This window comes from Patiria miniata, unplaced genomic scaffold, assembly GCF_015706575.1.
Source record: "Patiria miniata isolate m_02_andy unplaced genomic scaffold, ASM1570657v1 HiC_scaffold_7, whole genome shotgun sequence".
NCBI lineage: Eukaryota > Metazoa > Echinodermata > Asteroidea > Valvatida > Asterinidae > Patiria > Patiria miniata.
The window spans coordinates 10,117,509-10,138,258 of record NW_024037074.1 but is presented as its reverse complement, the minus strand read 5'-3'; the positions used below and the strand labels follow the sequence as shown (position 1 = coordinate 10,138,258).

Genomic DNA, 20,750 nt, shown 5'->3' with positions numbered 1-20,750 from the left:
TGGGGCACTTAGTCACACTCTGCACTCTGCACTCTATCAAGATCAACATGTAAATAAGGGCATATGCAAATTACTTGTGATAGGGAAAATCCCTTACCCCTACATAAATTATGTTTGTTAAGTTTTTACGAGTAAAATACAAATTACTAGTATCAAGTTTAAGTCTCCGAAAGACCTATATACAAGCACTTATCTTGTTTAATATATCTATATACAAATCGGGACATTAAAGATATCATTTTGTTAATCCATTACACAACCAGTTAAGATCAAAAGCAACTTACTTTATCGCACTTTTTGTAAACTGTTTCAGACAAATTCTGATTTCTCGAAATCATAGCGTTGACATACTCAAACCATGTCACGTGTACGCTGTACATTTATAACGAATAATTTTAAGAGGCTCAATTTTCAATTTTGAGTCGGATTTACTGTGCGGGTATCTATGTACCAAACCAAATACTCAAACAGCCGGTAAAAAAAAATAATGCTGCAGCTGCTTGTAAATGAAATTTGACTTTCAGGAAAACCAAATACAAACATTCCGATTGCATTGTAAACGCCTCGTGTTTGAAGTCGTGTTTAAACTTATGAACGCTTATGTTGTTACAGTGTTCAAATTTGAACGACACAACATCAGCGTTAATAAGTTAAACTCGATGACAAGTGTGCCTAAACAGAATCGTTCATGAAGCGTTTATTAGTTAAACATGATGTTTGGTGTTCTTAAACAGTAACGCTCACGAAGCGTTTGTACGTTTACCACGAGTTAAATGTTTGGGTTGCCTGTCGGCTGCCCATTGGCAGGACGTCACAGGTAACACGCATCGTTGTGTCAATAAATTAAGGAGTGAATAAAACCAAACAGTAAGGGTTAATGCCGAAAAGAACGCAATCCGATATCAGGGCACTCAATTGTTCGCAGGTAAGCTTTTTAGTTAAATGTGGAGTTGGAACTTGTGGGCACTGACATTGTCTGTTAGTAGCGAACCTCTCAGTTTCTGTGTTAGAATATCTCAAATTCTGAAGACGTCTGTAGAATTCACTGTACGTTGGGATGTTAATAGTCACACGGTGCTACATTGTCGACTGCGAAAAAGAAAACAGAGCCTGTTGTTGTGGCTGTGTGAACATGTAACATATAACGAAAATATTAAGAACAATGCCACGGAAGTTTTTTTTTTCTTCAAAATTATATCCGAGACGACTCAGACATTTGAGAAATATTAGCTCAAACCCTGTTTTCATTTATTCGCAAAACATTTTGATTAATCTGTAACTTGTGATTGATTTGTGATGCCTTTATTGCACTTGTGCACTGATGTTCGTATAGGTCATTGTAGTTTCAAGCAAAACGAATTGGAAGTGACACTGGAAAGAAAAAAGGAAGGAAAAAAATCATTACCTTCTCCATAAGGTGAGAGTGGCATGTAGTTTGAACAGGATGTAGTCTGGTTCCCGTTGTTGCCCTCCACAATGTACTGTGTGTATCCATCCTCCGTGTACTGGGGCCGCAGTCGATCGACCGTGGGGCCGGTCACCGGGGTTTTCTTTTGCCGTCTCTGGTCTGGTTCCCGTGGGTGCAGCTCGGCTACAGTACATCCAACTCTTGTTTCGTAGAGGTGGTGTGGGGATTTGGTACTGTCCCTTGTATCGATGGGTAGCATTTGCATCGAGATGCACTGAGGTTCACCGAGGTCCTGACCATCTGAGCTCCTTGTGTTAGATGGATTGACGGTTGCATGCTGGTGGCGGCAATCTTTACATTTTTCCTGCTCCTCCTTTAAATGTTTCTGAAGCTTTCTCCTGGATGCACCCATATATGCAACAAGAAGTAGGAGGAGGACAATAATAACGGTTGCACAAGTTGCTGACACCGCTGTCAACACGGAGACTTTGACTGGGATAGTGGCAAAGGTGCTCAGCCTGATGGTAGCCTGGTGTCTGGCAGAAGTCTCGGTAGGACCATTATGCCCAGTTGTGTAAGTGAAGGTGGATCGAGAACTTGGCCGACTCCTTGTTTTGCCTTTCCGTGAGGTGGATGAAATGGTGGTGGGTCCGATGGAGCAATTTCCTTTGAAGATCGGACTGGCCTCGGTTGTCAAATAGCAAGTGAATATTTTACCGTCGTACGGAATCTCGAGGGTGTCGAGATGGAGAATGTTCTTAACTTCATCCCCGACGATAATTGTGCTTCTTGAGAGTGAGATCCTGGATGAATTGACCGAGGTTGTCCACTCCAGAGAAACCACTGGTTGAGTTATCTCAGATGAGCAAGTCAGCACAGTGGGACTTGACACATAGCACACTGGATTCATTTCATCTTGAGGGTAATTCACACTCACAGATATGGTTGCCGTATTGTAAATTGGACTACCACTTCCTCTCCTTGAGAAAAATCCACAAATGAACTTTCTATTGTCTTCAAATGTGCTGGTACCAATTGCCAATGTCAGCGTTGCTTCGTTCCTGCTACTTTTTTCGTATCGGATTCTTCCACGATTGTCAGCTGTATGTGCTACACATACAGTCATTTGAGCACAACTTGTTGAAACATCGATTTGACCGTATGTTATTGGATATGCCTGCCTGTACCATCGAACCCCTATGATTTCTGTACCATCTTCATACCAGACACCACACGATACCTGTAGCGGCTCACCACCGCTAACGCTCACCGCATGCGCAGCCGAAACTCTTACAGATGTTACCATGGTTGCCATCCTGGTAACCAGGAAGAAGACAAATACTGCTAGGGCTGCCATGTTGCTTTGTTACTGTGATATCAGATAATGACACTTTATCTCCGGAGTTGTCAGTTTTCATCAAAGACAGCGCGTAAAATGAAAAGTGAATTGTACTCATGTGATACACATAATGTATGCTGAACGAAACACATTCTTGTCGATATACGTTTTCCCAATACTTTCCTAATACCGCTTAATAAAACAGGACTACATAAACAATAACTATATTCAATCTCCCTATAAATACAACTTGCAATCGTGTGGAAAAAATCCCAGCACTTTAAACCACTTCCTTGTTGTGTATCCAAACCAGGCTTTTCTTCTGTTTGAAAAGCGTTAGATTGGTATTCTTATTTCAAGAAATATATTTTTTAAAAATTCTTCAAATATTTCAAAGCAGAAAATTTACCTAGAAAACAATTGATGTTGGAGACTATAGGGATGGGTAAGAAATCCACATCGTTCATTTTATTTGGTTGATAGCGCAGTGGAATGATTTGCATTTTTTTCACTGGAATATTTTACTTATTAATTAAGTTTTAACGCGAAGTGAGAGTGCAATATTTTATTTTCTGTTGGAGAAACTACAGCACTTTGTTGTTACACTTTCACTTTTGACATGCAGCGCGTGACAAGTAATGTTTACTTTCAATGTGAATCTGGTATGCTTTTATTTTATTTCATTGTGGTGTACTGTATTTGTAATGTATTGTATTTGTACATGTGTGTAGTCATTTGTAGTGTATGCAGGGGCCCCAATTGAAACAAGTTTTAAACTGTTTGGGCACACCCTGGGTAAAGAAATGTAATGAATAAATAAAACATTATCCAACTAAATCTTCCCGAACGTGGGCAAGTTTGAACGCATCAAAGACACATCCTAATTATGCTTTAAAACAGGTGTGGTCGCTCTAATAATCCGAAACATGCAATTGTATTTTTATTTTCCGAATTTAAGAACAACAAAGGCCAGGTGGGACGCGGCCCGCTCTAATAGGAAAGCACACATGTAAACAAATCGTGACGTCATTAGCTCTGAGGTCTATTAATTAGGATTTCATCGCATAAGCAAACCTGTTCATGAAAGGTCGACTTTGCCTTTTCATTACATGATTCATGTTTTACGTTCAAGCATAAACACAAATTTTAAAACGTTTCCAATGAAGTATGTACAATGTTGTAAGTAATAAGAACAGTCCTCTGATTAACCACTGGATCTTAGGAACTGAAATCTGAGAACACAACCGCATTTTACATTTTATACATCCGACACTCAAAACACTTTCATTCAACCAGTATTATCTGCTTTAGAATGGGTCAAGTCTGCGTTTCCCTTTGACCTTCTTTTGAGAGATGACGTCACGATTACCAAATCTTTGCTCATTGATGATGGCATCGTCTGAGGACGCCACGTACAGGATGTTGTCCACAAACTCACTGTCACATTTGTCGTCGTCGTCTTTGCCGTGATTGCCACCGTCGTCGCTAAGAGGGATCCCCGAAGAATCTCCTGCACTGACTGGCGTGACTTCTGCGTAGTAATAGTTGGTTGTCGCTTGGTCTCTGGACACAATGGGGTCTTTACCTATTAAAAAAAGAAAGAACACAAGTGAAGTAGGTTCGGGAGTCGTGTTTGCGCAGTTGTACTTTGTTCGCCTTCCATGTTCTGACTCTGGTTCAACCTCCATCTTTCTAATGTCATGGTTTTTTTCCGGTTAGATGGGGAGGGTGGCTTCTCTCTGCTTTAAAACTGAACATCGTGTTAATTCTGTTTGTGTTTTTTTTTCGGACTTGGCAGCTAGACTGCCTTGACGCCTTTGTGGGTTGGTTCAATACCAAATAGAAGTAAACGAAACAGTGCGCGTTCGTAATGTATCACCCCATGGAGCTCTCACTAGTGGTCAGGTCATCTACTGTTCATACACAGAGTCCAGTGCAGTGGTACAACTGTTTTAACTTATAACCTCCCTCTTGAACAAAAAAAAACAAGTTCTGTGAAGTCTCAATTCAAAATAAATTTAAAAAGAAATAGTCAGAATTGGTTTGGACTCACCTCTTTCAACATCCCGTTCGATGGTTCCTCCATGACCCAACGCCGCATCCTTATCCAAGGCTTGTTTTCTCATCGCCTGCTGGGTGGTAGGCCTTAGATGAGCGTACGCGTATGCGTATTCCTCGCTGGTTACTTCTTCCGATGGGGTGTCAGGATCCAGCACGGCGTACTCCGGTGGCGGTGGCTGGTGGGGGCTAGTCCCTGGAATCACGGCGTAGGCGTAGGCGGACTGGCTAGGTGGCTGCGGCGGGCCTGTCACCCCGATGCTCCCCATGGCATGTTCCTCGTAGTCGTTGGTCGTTTGATTAATGTTATCGGTGTTCGATGCTGTGGCGTTGGAAAGGCGAAAGGATATGTTTCTGTCCTCACGCCCCTCCGGTTTCTTCCTCGAGACAAGACAAACGATGATGGCAAGGAGAACGATAATGATGAAGCCACCAGCGCTCGCTGCGACTGCAATGACGATAGTGCTGACTGGGAAGGGGGCGGGGTCGGGCGCCAGTACAGAAGGCGTGGCCTTGACAGATGGACTGGGGCTGCTTGCGTTTGGTAGACCTGTAGAGGTTGAACCTCGATCTGTTGGATGGTAATTCTCTGTCGTGGTTTGAAGGATGGGTGTGGGGTGGAGCGGAGTTGTTGTTGGGGTGTGTTGAGATGGTTCCTGGTTTTGCGTGGTAGGACTGGCTGGGAAAAGAATGGGTGGTTCAAGGGAGCAGTTTCTGCTGATGCCAGGATACGCCTCACTCCTCATGTAACAGGTGAATACCGAATTACTGTAGGAATCAGGCACATTGTTTAGATGCAGATTATTTTCGACGTGATCTCCGACGATGACTGTATCGTTTGAGAGTGATACTCTGGATGAACCAACCAGGGTTGTCCACTCCAGAGAAACCACTGGTTGACCTTTCTCGGAGGAGCAATTCAGCACAGCACCTGCGGTCTCGATGAGGTGAATCGACAAATTGCATGTTGGATAAAACACTTGTGGCAGGTAGAAGACTGTCACCTCTGTGCTCGTGGCATGTTGTTCGCCCCCTCTTTCCAAAAACGCACATTCAAAACGAGTGTTGTCATCAAGTGTGGCACTATGAATGGTTAATACCAGTTTTGCATCTATGTTCCCACTTTTCTCATATTGGACTAAGCCACGACTGTCTGTAGTGTTTTCTTCAAGACAAGAACATCCATGTAAACCACAACCACTTGAAACATTAATCGCACCATACGGCTCTGGCTCAGGGACTCGGTTCCATCGAACCTCCGATAAAGAAACATTAGCGTCCAGTTTAGTCTGACAAGCCAAGTACAACTCTTCACCTCTGCGTACTGATACCATCGGTCGAGTAGTGATTTCAAACGATACTGTGAAGTTTACAAGCAGGGCAATTACCAATACGACACTTACATTGAGAGCCATCTTTCCTATGAAAAACTGCAACATCAGATAAAGGTCAAGATGATAACAGTTAAATCGTCACTGGGTCACAACTGCACGCAAAAAGTCATCTTGAATCCCTCCGTGTTTAACATCAACAATGTCGACTAACATTCGTGACGCATATACACGTATTATCATGCAAGTTTTATCAGTAGACCGTTTCTTGAATGAATGTCATTTCCAACTGTTTTGTGCCATAGCGATGAACGTTATGTTTAATTTCATTTTCACATTGTAACTGTGCCCCTAGCTGGTACACACAGAAACTGAACTAAGCATACAACGTTCATAAAATACGCGTCAGGAAAAACTATTAATAATAACACAACTTCCTCGTTCTGTACTTATTTGCACGCCACCGACTCTTTACAAAAGGATCAAAATACATGCAACGCCTATTAAACTCACAGGGAAAGCTATTGAATTGCAATTATCGAGTAATGCATCATTCGAGGAAGGGTTGATCGAGGGGAAAAAGGGGGATTCCCCGTGACCTCGATCACGCGCCTTTAACCTCTGAACTCCAAAGACAGAAATGCATGCCAACTGATTGACGTTAGATTTGAAGCGGGTTTTTATTTACCTATAAATCTGTGTACAGAGAATCGTCGAGAGCTACATGCTCTCGACGATTCTCTGTATACTATATACTGTGCAGCTTACTCATGACATTCGGACAGGATCTTGACCTACACTCACCTTGAGGGCGCACTTCAAACGAAAACATTTAGAGAGGTCATAAAATAACAGTATATACAGTAATTTGAGAGGGCATAAAATAAAAATAGTAAAGTGGTGTATGGACTCCTTGCATTAGTACGCCCTCAGCGGTAACAATGCAAATCACCACGGTCACTGACGGACTCAGCTATCGCAGTTTTAAGATTAAAATATGCTACTTCCATCATTATAGTTGAAGTAAATTAGGCCTATATTGATTTATTGTTTTACGAGTACCCACCGTACAAATTACTTTTATTATATTTAAGCTTTAAAAAGATCTTTATCTTATACAGCTTTATACAGCGGAAATTATGTTCACTGGAAAACTGCCAAAACGGAACATTCAAGACAATCATAAGATAAATCCATTAGACAACCAGTCCAAGTAAAAAAAAAACATTTTATCGCATGCCCGGTATTTTGTATTGATTTAACTGCTACCCTTTGCTTACCATTGTTTTACAAAAAAATTGATATTTTGAAATCCCAGCGTAATCATAGCTCCAAATTATCTTTAAAACATACATTGTACTCTAGATAGTATTAAGTGTATTAGTATGGTGGTGGCTACACGGTGCTTTACACGTTGCAACAGTCATGGTACAGACCATATGTTACATTTGTTTACAAAGCTGGCTGTTGTGGTCACGTGATGCCAAGTTTAAGCAAATCGTTCTCTTCTGTACTGCATGGGTATCTCTTGATATGTAACAGGTGTACAATTAATGACATAACTGTTTAATGTGGGCAAAATAACATGATACAGATGCTTAAATGTTTGCGTTGGCTGTCGGTTGGTGGACAACTGTGATGCCGTAGTCTTAATTGTGACGCTATACACTGTCTTTGCGGAACATTCGAGACCATCATGTGGTTATTAGTCCATCAGTCAACCAGTCAAGAACGTTCCTAAGAGTTTCACACATTTTGCTAACGGTCCCTTTTTCTAAATTAAATCTGAATCAGTAAATCGTCTTATTTACAGTACCTTGACAAAGTGCACATGAGATTTCGTTCCACACTATAGTAGGGTAAATGACGAAAAAAAAACCCGCAAGATGATATCATGCAGGCCACGACACTCCATTGTTCTCAGCCTATTATTTCCGTTTTTATTAACTGTGAAGTTTGGTTGGGACTGACATCGTTTGTGAGTGGGAGCTTCATTGTTCATATATCAGAATCACTCGGACCATGCATGAAGAGGTATGGTCAAGTTCACTGTCCGTTGGGATGTTCATAGTCACACGGTGCTGCGTGACCAACTGTGCAAGAGAAAAAGAGCATCGTTGACCATTAAGAAGAATGCGACAGAAGATGTTTAATATAGTATCCACGATGACGCAGACATTTTGAGTAAATTAGCTCAATCCCAGTGTCAAGTTAAAGGCAAAACAAATGTTTGTTGATCCGCAACATCAACTAACTATAGTGACTAATTGATTTATGATGCATTCATTGCTCTTTAGCCTTTGTTGGACTTCTGGTATACATGTGCCTTATTGCAGTTTTATACAAAACAAATTGGTTTTGAGAACCCAAAAAAAGAAACCAGTCTTTACCTTCTTCATAAGCTGAGAGTGGCGTGTAGTCTGCACTGGATGTAGTCTGGTTCACGTTGTTACCCTCCACGATGTACTGTGTATATCCATCCGGCGTGTACTGGGGCCGCAGTCGATCGACCGTGGGGCCGGTCACCAGGGGTTTGCTTTGCTGTCTCTGGTCTGGTTCCTGTGGGTGCAGCTCTGCTACAGTCCATCCAACTCTGGTTTCATAGGAGTGTGAGGAGTTGATACTGTCCCTTGTACCGCTGGTTAGAGTGTGCAGTGAGATGCGCTGATTTTCCACGAGGTCGTGACCATCTGACCTCCTTGTGCTAGATGGATTGACAGTTGCAAGGTGCTGGCGTAAATCGTTACATTGTTTCTGCAGCTTTCTCCTGGATGCAGCCGGAAGGAGGAGGACAAAGGCAACGGAAGCACTTGTTGCTGACACTGCTGTAAACACGGATGCGTTGACTGGGATTTTGGCAAGGATATCGACAGTCGTGGTCGGCAAAGTTGTATCTTGATCAGATTGAACCCGTGATGTCTGACGATGCCCATCAGTAACATCTATGCCCGGAGTCTCAGATGTGACACCGCGTTCCTTGGAAGTTGTAATTAATGATGCCAGGGATGTCTTGGTGTCCTGAGATGTCGGAATAGTGGTTGGAATGAAAGAAGTACATGTTCTTGGTTCAATGGAGCAGTTTCTGCTAATGCCAGGATAGGCCTCACTCCTCATGTAACAGGTGAATACCAAATTACTGTACGAAGCAGGCAGAGTGTTTAGGTTCAGAGTGTTTTCAACATGATCCCCGACGATGACTGTATCGTTTGAGAGTGATACTCTGGATGAAATAACCACGGTTTTCCACTCTAGAGAAACCACTGGTTGGGCTTTCTCGGAGGAGCATTTCAGCACATCACCTGAGGTTTCGCTGATGTCCAACAACAAAGTACATGCAGGATACGCCATTTGTGGTGGGTAGTAGACTGTCACCATTACACCTGCGGAATGTTGAATTCCCCCTTCTAGAAACGCACACTCAAAGCACGCGTTGTCATCTAGAGTGGTGTTAGGAATTGTCAATGCTAATGTTGCATCGTTGTTTTCATGTTTGACATATTGGACCACACCACGACTATCTGCAGTGTTCACTACAGGACATGGGAGATCTGGCAAACCACAGCCACTTGAAACACGAATCACTCCATACGGCTCTGTCTCAGTATCTCGGTACCATCGAACCTCCGATAATGAATCGCTATCTTCGAGTTTAATGTCACACGTCAAGTACAACCCTTCACCTCTGCTTACTGATACCATTGGTTGTGCCGTGATCTGTATAACCGATTCTGTGAACTTTACAAGCAGGCCGAATACCAATATGACACTTAATTTGGAAGCAATCTTTGCAACAAAACCCTGCAACATGAGATAAAAATGTCCAGCTGGAAACAGTTCAACCGTCACTCGGTCACAACTGTTTGCAAAAAAATCTGGATTCCCTCCGTGATAAACAACAACCTTACCGACTAACACTGGTGTTGGTCTATACAATGTACAGCTCAAAGTATTCACACGGACGAACATAAATGACGCACAATCACGCATACTGGCAAGGTTTCATTAGGCTGTTGCTTAAATGAAAGTACAACTGGTGTGCACCATCGAGAGGATTTTTTTTAATATCATTTTCACAAGCTGGCTGTAAACGAAACCAGTTCAAACAGAGACACAAGTCAGGCTATTTTTGTTCTCAAGATGCGCAAAAAGCACAGGGGACATGGCCTTTACCCTCACCTTTTCTTTTTCGCTCATACCCTTGCGACACAACGGTAGAGGAAAACATTAAAAAAAAACAGCTTGTATTGGTGCCTTGGCACTTGTGAAATATGAAATTATGAAAAAAGAGTGATTTTAGGTCCGAATAATTGACTTAAGAGCGGCGCAAAATACGGAGGGGGAGGAAGCGCAACCCCCTCCATGTTCATTTTTTCCTTATATCGTCGCAAAGCACTTTTTAAATCCCGCCAAGTTTCTCTAACAGTTGTTCGGATGTCCTGTGGTTATTTTGACACCACGTTATGTAAATAGGGCATACTCTCGTCGCAAAATGTCCATTTACCCAAACAGGTCGTGAGGTCGGCTTAAATGTTATCTTTTCCCATCACATTGACCATGTTTAATTTACATGAGAGTGCGCAATCATTTTAACAGGTTGAATTGAAACTTCACACATGTACTACAGATATTTGGGTTTCCATTCAAATAATTTCAGATGTGGGAGGAGCATATCAGGCATCTGGTACCCTGGGATGGGTCAATTAACTTTGTATACAAACTTATCACTATTTATCATTTATATTCTTCAAAACGCCAGCTTTTCGTGAAGTGCAAAGGATGGCTATTGCAACTTTTATTATTCTACTCTCATAATTATTAATTCAGACCCGAAAGGAAAACAAAGAGAAAAAAAGGAAAGAAAAAGAGGCACGATGTAATATTGCTTTAAATTTAATGGGTTTGGGGGGATGACCCTGTCCCCTCTAAAAAATAAATAGAGAATAAACGGTTGAGAAATATGCTTTGCCCCCCCCCCCCTCTTAAAAAAATCAATCCGTAATAACGAATTAATAATCCGTAATAACGAATTAAATAATCCGTAATAACGAATTAAGAATCCGTAATAACGAATTAAGAATCCGTAATAACGAATTAAATAATCCGTAATAACGAATTAATAATCCGTAATAACGAATTAATAATCCGTAATAACGAATTAAATAATCCGTAATAACGAATTAATAATCCGTAATAACGAATTAAATAATCTGTAACATATATACATAGTGGCGCTAATGGGCTTTCGTAGTGTTGCATTACAAAATGGCGACGTCACTGTTGATTTTCGGCGTTAAGAGTACGGCGATATAACGCCATAGTACGGCGATATAACGCCATAGTACGGCGATATAACGCCATCGTACGGCGACATAACGCAATAAAATACGGCGTTATAACGCAATAAAATGCGGCGTTATAACGCAATAAAATACGGCGTTATATCGCCATAGTACGGCGATATAACGCCATAGTACGGCGATATAACGCCATAGTACGGCGATATAACGCCATAAGAAAAAAGGACATGCGCAACAAATTGACGCACAATCACGCATACTGGCAAGGTTTCATTAGACTGTTGCTTAAATGAAAGTACAACTGGTGTGCACCATCGAGAGGAATTTTTTTTAATATCATTTTCACAAGCTGGCTGTAAACGAAACCAGTTCAAACAGAGACACAAGTCAGGCTATTTTTGTTCTCAAAATACGTTATACTAAATAAATAACACATTCACTTCCTTATTCTTCCCTATTCGCACGCAAGTGACTCGGAACGATCAAAATACAGTCATACATCAACGGCCTACCGTACAAGGGATGCTTTTGAATAAACACAATAATGCATACTTTCATGTGAGAAAATTGGCCTAAGGGAGAAATGGGTGGGTTGCCCATGCATGATCTCGTTCAGTCAACATTTTACTGTATAAAAATGAAAGGCAGTAATGTAAGGCCCCAAAAAAGTCTCCGGTTTCTGGTATGGAGCTTGCCCAAAAAGTGGTGCGGCGACGCGGGTTTTTTTTTTTTTACCTGTTTTTTTTTGCTTCAAAGGTCGGCTGATGACTGCAAATGGTGCCCGACTAAACTTAGTGCAAATATATGGGAGTCCAGAGAGGCCACATAAAGCTTATTCTCGATCATAACCCCATCTAAAAACACGTTGAAATTGTGCAGCAGCAGGATTCCAGTCAAACCAGTGAGTTTGGCGGTTTTGAGACATCATCTTTTATTGAAAAAAAAACTTTTTCATTTTGCCGACGCGCATGGCTACGGCGACGCGCGCGCATACCAGAAACCGGAGACTTGTTTTTTTTTTGGCCTAACCAAACTGATCGAAATTAGCGTCACACTTTGAAGCAATTTCTTTTATTATCCATGATCTGAGTAATACTAAGATTCATCATTAACATGTGTAGTGTCCTGATAATGACATTTGGTCGTGATCTTGACGAATGCGCGCATTGAAGATACAACTCAGTAAATGACGGAAGTATTTTTTCGGAGCACACGGAATAAAAAAATCATACAATAGGCCTATACAAGTAAAGTGGTGTGAGGACTGTGTGTATATTAATACGGCCACAGCGGTAAATATGCAAATCAACACTGTCATTAATTTACTTTTTTCATTAGTTGGAGTAAATAATAGTGATATTTTTTATACAAGAGTGCACCCATACACAATTACTATCATTATGTTTCAGCCTCCAAGATATTTCTATATACAAACATGCATCTTGGTTTATACATCTATACACAGTTTAATTGAAAATTATTTGTTTTGAAATAATCACAAATCCATTGGCCAACAAGTTAAGAGCGTTCCTAAAACTTTCATATTTTCCTCACAGTCTCTTTTGCTTAAATGAGTCTGAATAAGAAAATTGTCTTGTTTACAATACATAATATGTACTCAAAATAAAGTGCACATGAGATTTCGTTCCGCATATACAATCTATGATACAGTCTGTGGTTCCGGAGTCAAACGAGATAAACGGCTGAACTTCGAAGACCAATTTTACATCAGAAGCAATGTTACTTTACTCCAAGCAATTTGCATTATTTGACCCCTTCCCTACATGCATACCCTCCCCTTCATTACATGTATACATGTAATGTAACCACATTACATGTATTTTGGTTGGACAAGCATGTGTCAAGATTCCAAGCTTGAATTCACATTTCATGTATCGAGGCATGTTTTATCCCAAAATTTATAATGAAAACGCTTATTTTTTGTATATTAAAGGGAAAATACAACATTTGCAAACATCATAAAATAAAACTACCAAATCATTTTGAAATACCTTGCTGGACTATTGGTGAATGACAGTGTAAAGCATCCTGTAAAATCATAGCACCTGGTATACTGTCATTTTCAAGTAAAGTGGTATTTTTGTATCAATTTCCAACGCTGGTCGGCCGATCAGCGTTGGAAAAAAATGGCTTTTTTTCAAATACTGGCCCAAATTGACCATCGCACTTGTTTGCAATCGATTACACACCTATGAACGGGTACAAGCCAGCTAGACTGGTTCCCTGACCTTACAATTCCCCAGGGAACCAGACAACAGGAAAATGATTGGTTTTATTTTGGTTTTTATAGCATTTTCGAACCAATAACCTCAAAAAAGTCAGTGTAACTATATTTGCTATATATTTCCAACCCCCCAATTCCATCCATTTCTGAAAATTACAGCAAAAGCAAATGATGTATATTCCCTTTAAACACCCCGTCCAGCTTGCTGTCATTTAGAAGAAATCAAGACATGTAGGTGATTTCCAAAGATCAGTCGATTGGAAATAAAGAGTTATATGACGTACAACAGCATGACGCTTCACCTTATACCTAAATGTTGTAAATTTGTTTTAGTATTGATCCATGTACATTATTATACACCATTACATAATTCATTACATTTTGCTTTGTATAATAAGTTTTCACCACATTGTAACATTTTATAGTGTGGAAATTGCAACATTGAAATATGTGTTTCTACTACTTGTATACCTATATTAATATAGACGGAATTAAAAAGGTTGTCCATGAAACTTCAACGGGTTAGGTTTTCAACACTGTTCTTTAGATTGGAATGGTGTTATTTGTTTGAAACGAACAAAATGGATGAAATTTAAAAAGCGCACGTCGTATCCAGCAGCCGAGCCATTTATATTACCAGCAATATAGCATGAACTTTGACCTTTGTTGAAATGACGTCACTTTATATCGAGCCTAAAGCTGTAGTGCATCATCCGATGAAGCAACATACAGGATGTTGTCGACGAATACTGTAGTGCAGTTATCGTCGTTGTAACCCCCGTTGATGTTTCTATCGCCCAGACGTTGCCCAAGCGGGCCACCGGCTTGGAGCTGCCCCACTAATTCGGAGTAGTCTCCCACGGTACTCCGATTGTGCAGGTAAGCCGCTTTCTGAACTGAAAACGAAAGATGGGAAAATTGGGCCTTGTGAACAACGGCTATTTGCAAGCAGCTTGTTCCAGGCAGTGCACAAGAAGAAAACGATAGGAAAATTTGAGTTCCGTGTAATTTTCAAAGGCCTTTAGCTTGCCATAAACTCTTGGGATATACTCTGATCTTCCCGAGGGTTCCTTTCGTTTCCTGCGCATTTTGATTGCCGTCCGCTATGTGTGAAATTCGCACCAAATTTTATCTTTCAGGTTTTGGTTGAGAAACTGGCCATCTTGATAAATTACAGAATGGGTCCGTTTTTTAAATGCATTTACTGCAAATATGAGTTGCCCACACAATTCTTTTTTGCCATTACTCAAAAGCTTAAACAGTGAAGACCCATAGGTATACCACAATTATAATTGGACTTAGCGAGTTGGCTTACCTACAAATACAACTGTATAAAATATTATGTAATACTCACCATTTTGTTTCACTTTGCCATCATGAGAAGGTGTTGTCATCTTCTGCTCAGTGGCATACGAGTAGACATCCGATGCACCGGTATCATCATCTGATGACACGTCAGGATCCAGTACTGCATATACCGGTGGCGGCGGAGGCTGCTCTGAGACGACCGTTGTCACAGCGTAGGCGCCTTCGGGCTCGGGCGGTGGTAGGGGTGCTCGATCGGTTGGCCCCGCGTCTCTGACTTTATGCCCGCTAGCTCTGTGGCTCGTAGGTTGGTTATAGTAGTTGTGATTGTCGTAGATGTAAGCTGCCTGCCCGCTAATCTCATCACTTGGTCTAGTGGGAGTGGATAGCTGGAGGGTTGTGTCTCTGTTCTCCCAGCTTCTTGACTTCCTCCTTGACAACACGAGGCATATTATGATGACAAGGAGAATGATGATCACACCACCCACAGCTGACGATACTGCAATTATTACTGTACTAAATTGGGAAGGGTTTGAATTAGTTGGACTTGAATCAGTAAAGTGGAGAGTCGGCGTAGAAGAATCTGTGTTGGACAAGTCATGTGTTGCCGATACTGATGAGGGATCGGTGGAGATGGTGGTTGGTCCGATATCGACAGAGCAGTTTCTTTCGATTCCAGGGAAGCCCTCGCTTGTCATGTGACAAACGAACCCAGTGTAGGTCCAGGATTGGTTTAAATGCAGTTTGTTTTCGACTTGAACGCCTGCAAGGTATGTGGTCCCATTGAGGGTTAAGTTGGTTGAATTGACCGAAGTTGTCCATCGAAGGGAAACATTTGGTCGGGCGAACTCAGACGAGCATGACAGGATGGAAGGGGATGCGGGTGTTCCGGGGACGTATGAAGACACGAAACACTTTGGGTGGGTAGAATTTGGAAAATAATTTATGGCCACGAGTATATCTGCAGTATGTACGTTTGAACTTGGGCGTATGCCATTGAAAATAACACATCGGAACACAGTGTCGTCTACAAGCTGACTTTTACTGACTGTAAGCGTCAACGTAGCAATGTTAGACGTGCCTCTTTCGTATAGCACTGTTCCACGATTGTCAGTAGTGTTACCAACAATACACGGCAGGTTTTCCAAACCACAACCGTTTGAAACATCAATTTCACCGTAGATTGTTAATAAACCCAGATCATGCATTCGCTCCCATCGCACCCTCTTGATATCATCACCAGCTTCAAGTGTGATGTCACATGACAACTGCAGTGGTTCCCCTCTCCGAACAGTCACCGTGCCGGGAGCAGTGACTCTCACAGAAGTTGTGACAGTTGCTGATGTAATGAGTAACAGGTTGATAATTACTTCTCTGGCCATCTTAACCTCTTCCAGGACACGGAACGAGAATATGTTCGTTTAACGTACTTCACTGTCGACTACATGCATACAACACAAATGACTGCTTGCTCTTTTCCCATTACCAGTAACGTGAACGTGTTTTTATAAAGTTCACTTCCTTGTTCCATGGTTGTATTATATTTCACATTAAATAAATACTGATACTTTTCATGCATGCACTTCGGTACGGATTCGAAATTTGATTAATGGCGTAAAGTTGTTTGGACGAACGGGAGCGGGGGGGGGGGGGGGGGAGGGTGCTTTTGGGGCGGGGTTAAGGGTTGAACACCTCCCACACGATGGTGCTGTTCATGTTAGAAGCACGAGTGCTTATAATTGACTGTATGTATACAGCAGGCGTTAAACGTCCACTTAGTTACGGGGAAAAACACAAAAACAAAAACAAAAACAAAAATTCAACAGTGGCTTGGATTCTGTGTTTCGTTTCTTTCCCTTTTAAACTCCTTGGATAATATGTTAAATACAAGACTAAACTCAAAATCTACGTTTCAATGTCGCAGTCATTGAAACATCAAGGGCGCAAAATCATTTGATCTACAACACATGATGCCAGTAAATATTCCACATCACCGAGTGTCTATATGACAGTTACTGTACTTGATGACTCAATCAACTGCTCAAAAAAAACATCAGTACATTTCGGCTTAATTGATTGACAGGCCATAGATAATTGAGAGGTTGACGACGCGCTCAGTCGTCTTAAATTATTGTTTGGAAAAGAGTGATTTGTTTTTACAAGTATGTCTGCTCACCGTTAAATATACTACTGTTTTGTTTCAACCTCCAAATATGATCTATATACAAACACTTATTTTGTTTTATACAGCTATATACAGCGAAACCTAGTGCTAAATCACCAGTCACGACAATCATGTGGTAAATCCATTAGACAGCCAGTCCAGATCAAAAGCATTTTTACCAACACACTTTCGGTATAGGCCCCTTACATTCTGAAACTGATGACACGAATGTGGTTTGTCGAAATCACAGTGTTTTTAAACATCATCATAGCCCAACTCATTAACCTAATGAACAGAGAATCTTAGAACACATTCTATATATACATATCACGTGGTACAGTGTATAGTGGTGGCCTCACTGTATTTCAGTGTCATTAGTTTCTTATAGAATAGAGCATGTAAATGGTAAATTAAAATAATGATAATACTTTATTCAGGCAAACTTACATATAATAATTCAAAGTAAATACAATCAGATAAAAAAATACTGAAGAAAACAACTACAAGATATATAGAAAACTAAAAGCGCAACAACAAGCAAGCAAACAGGACAAGAAAAGACGGTTAAGGGCCTAGGAGAAAGCTAAAAGTGTAATATACCAAAAATGGCGTGTCACTCAGAGGACGAATCCGGGGGAGGGGGGCTTATCATTTATTGTATTTTTTTAGTGATGTTGGAATTCAGGCAGGCACTGCGTAAACCACCATCTTTTCTCAAAATAATTGGTTAAAGTGGTCAGAAGTTGCCTCGGATCGCACTACAGAGAATCTAGAATCCAACGTTTTTTTCGGGGCCCTTAAGCGCTCCCCTTACCCCACGCCGTCATTTTTTTGCCCCAATTTTTGGGGGACTAAATTGTTCTTTTGCCCCCATCCCCAAAATAGTGTTCTGGATCAGCCCTTATGTCGCTCCAAGAAGTGAATAAAAACCAAACAGTAAAAGAATACGAAAAGAACGCAAGCCGATGTCACGACATTCCACTGTTCACAGGCAGTTTTTAATTAAATGTGAAGTTAGGACTGATCAGGCACTGACATCGTCTTTTCAGTGGGGAGCTTTCTTTTGTGTCAGAATTTCTCGGGTCACGAGGGTCCGGTAAATGTAGAACTCACTGTCCGTTGGGATGTTCATAGTCACACGGTGCTGCATTGCCGACTGTGAAACACACAAAAAAAGAACCATTTGTTGAAGCTTCTGTGATTCATTTATTGTAAAAGAACATTTAGAATAATGCGACGGAAGATGTTTCAAAATGTACCCACGATGACTCCGACTTTTTAAGAAAGACAATTCACGCATTAGCCCAATTCCAGTGTCCATTTAATCGCTACACTTTTTTTTATCTGTAACATCAACTTACTCGTCACTTGCATTGATTTGTGATGCCTTTATTGCACTTCTGCCATTCGGTTGATGTACCTAATTGTAGTTTCAAGCGAAACGAATTGTTGTTAAGACAAGAGAAAGGGAACCAGTCATTACCTTCTTCATAAGCTGAGAGTGGCATGTAGTCTGTATTGGATGTAGTCTGGTTCCCGTTGTTACCCTCCACGATGTACTGTGTATATCCATCCTCCGTATACTGGGGCCGCAGTCGATCGACCGTGGGGCCGGTCACCGGGGTATTGTTTTGCAGTCTCTGGTCTGGCTCCCGTGGGTGCAGCTCTGCTACAGTACATCCAATTCTGGTTTCGTAGGAGTGGTGTGAAGAATTGGTACTGGGTAGAGTTTGCAGGGAGATGTTCTGAGAGGTAGGCTGCTCTGAGCTGACCGTTGTCACAGCGTAGGTGCCCTCGGGCGCCGGAAGTGCCTGATCGGTTGGTCCTACGTCTCTGACACTACCTTGTATGGCGGGAGTGGATAGCCGACGGTGTGTCCCTCTCTCTTCCCACCTTCTTGCCTTCCTCCTTGACGACACAAGGCATATTATGATGACAAGGAGAATGATGATCACACCACCCGCAGCTGAAGACACTGCAATGATTATTGTAATCAATTTGGATTGGTTTGAATTAGTTGGACTTGAGTCAGTAATGCGGAGAGTTGACGAGGAAGAATCTGTGGTAGTTGTAGGTAAGTCATGTGTTGCCGATACTGATGAGGGATCGGTGGAGATGGTGGTTGGTCCGATATCGACGGAGCAGTTTCTTTCGATTCCAGGGAAGGCCTCACTTGTCATGTGACAAACGTACGAAGTATAGGTCCAGGATTGGTTTAAATGCAGTTTGTTTTCGATTTGACTGTCTGCAACTTCTGTGGTCCAAACGAAGGTCATGTCTGTTGAATTGACCAAGGTTGTCCATGAAAGGGAAACATTTGGTCGAGCAAACTGAGACGAGCATGACAGAATGGAAGATGACGATGCGGATGTCTTGGATATGAAACACTTCGGGTAGGTTGCATTTGGAAAATAATTAATGTTCACCTGTATATTTGCAGCGTGTGAATAATGCATTTCACTAATAACACATCGGAACACAGTGTCGTCTACAAGCAGACTGTTACTGATTGTAAGCTTGAACGTTGCATTGTTAGACGCGCCTCTTTCGTATCGCACTGTTCCACGATTGTCAGTAGTGTTCCCAACATTACACAGCACGTTTTCGAAGCCACAGTTGTCTAAAACGTCAATTTCACCGTAGATTTTAAAATCTGACCCCTTCCCTTGCTCCCATCGCACCTCCTTGATATCATCATGAGCTTCAAGTGTGATGTCACATGACAACTGCAATGGTTCCCCTCTCCGAGCAGTCACCGTGCCCGGAGCAGTGACTCTCACAGAAGTTGTGACAGTTGCTGCTGTAATGAGTAACAGGTTGATAATTACTTCTCTGGCCATCTTAACCTCTTCTACGACACGGAACGAGAATAGTTTCGTTTACCGTACATGCACTTCACTGTCGACTACATGCATAGGCCCTATACATGTTACACAAATGACCGCTTGCTCTTTCTCCCATTACCAGTATGTGCGTAGGTAAACGTGCTTTTATAAGGTGTACTTCCATGTTCGATCCATGGTTGTATTATATTTCACCTCCAATAAATACTGACACTTTTCTGGCACTTCGGTTCGGAAATTTGATTAACAATAAGATATGGCTAGACTAGTTGCATAAACTGAATACGGTTTAAAGGGGTTTCGTGCGCACAATGCATGAATTCCCGATGTAAAAAGTGTTTTGTTGCGTTCAATGACGTGAAGTTGTTTGGGAAAACGGGGGGTGATGCTTTTGGGACGGGGTTAAGGGTTGAACACCTTTCCCACATGATGGCGCTGATGGCGAAGTTGTCACTGTTGTTATTATGAGAAGTATGTAATTGATTATGTGCATACCCATTTTGTACATCCATCATCGGCAATAATTAAAATATGAATTAAAGATTCTATGTTTTATAAGCTCTGTTTTTTTCCTCCCTTTTTTAAATCCTTGCAGTCATGAGTTATGTGTTAACTAACAGACTTCAAAATGGCATTGAACAAATCAAGGGCGAAAAAAATAGATCATTGACACACGACACCGGTAGATATTCGACATCGCTGCGTTGCCTAAGGCAATCACTGTCCTTGGCATGGCTCAATCAACTGCTTAAATAATCAA

General features: G+C 41.5%; 1 protein-coding gene across 1 annotated transcript; it reads right to left on the bottom strand.

The window, feature by feature from the left end:
- Nucleotides 1–17,880: 17,880 nt before the first annotated feature.
- Nucleotides 17,881–19,327, bottom strand: LOC119744479. Its single transcript, XM_038220416.1, has 2 exons — nucleotides 18,631–19,327; nucleotides 17,881–18,303 (listed from the first exon to the last, which is right to left on the bottom strand). The coding sequence occupies exons 1-2, from the start codon at nucleotides 19,325–19,327 to the stop codon at nucleotides 18,257–18,259; spliced, it is 744 nt and encodes a 247-aa protein (XP_038076344.1). The 3' UTR covers nucleotides 17,881–18,256.
- Between the last annotated feature and the right edge of the window lie 1,423 nt (nucleotides 19,328–20,750).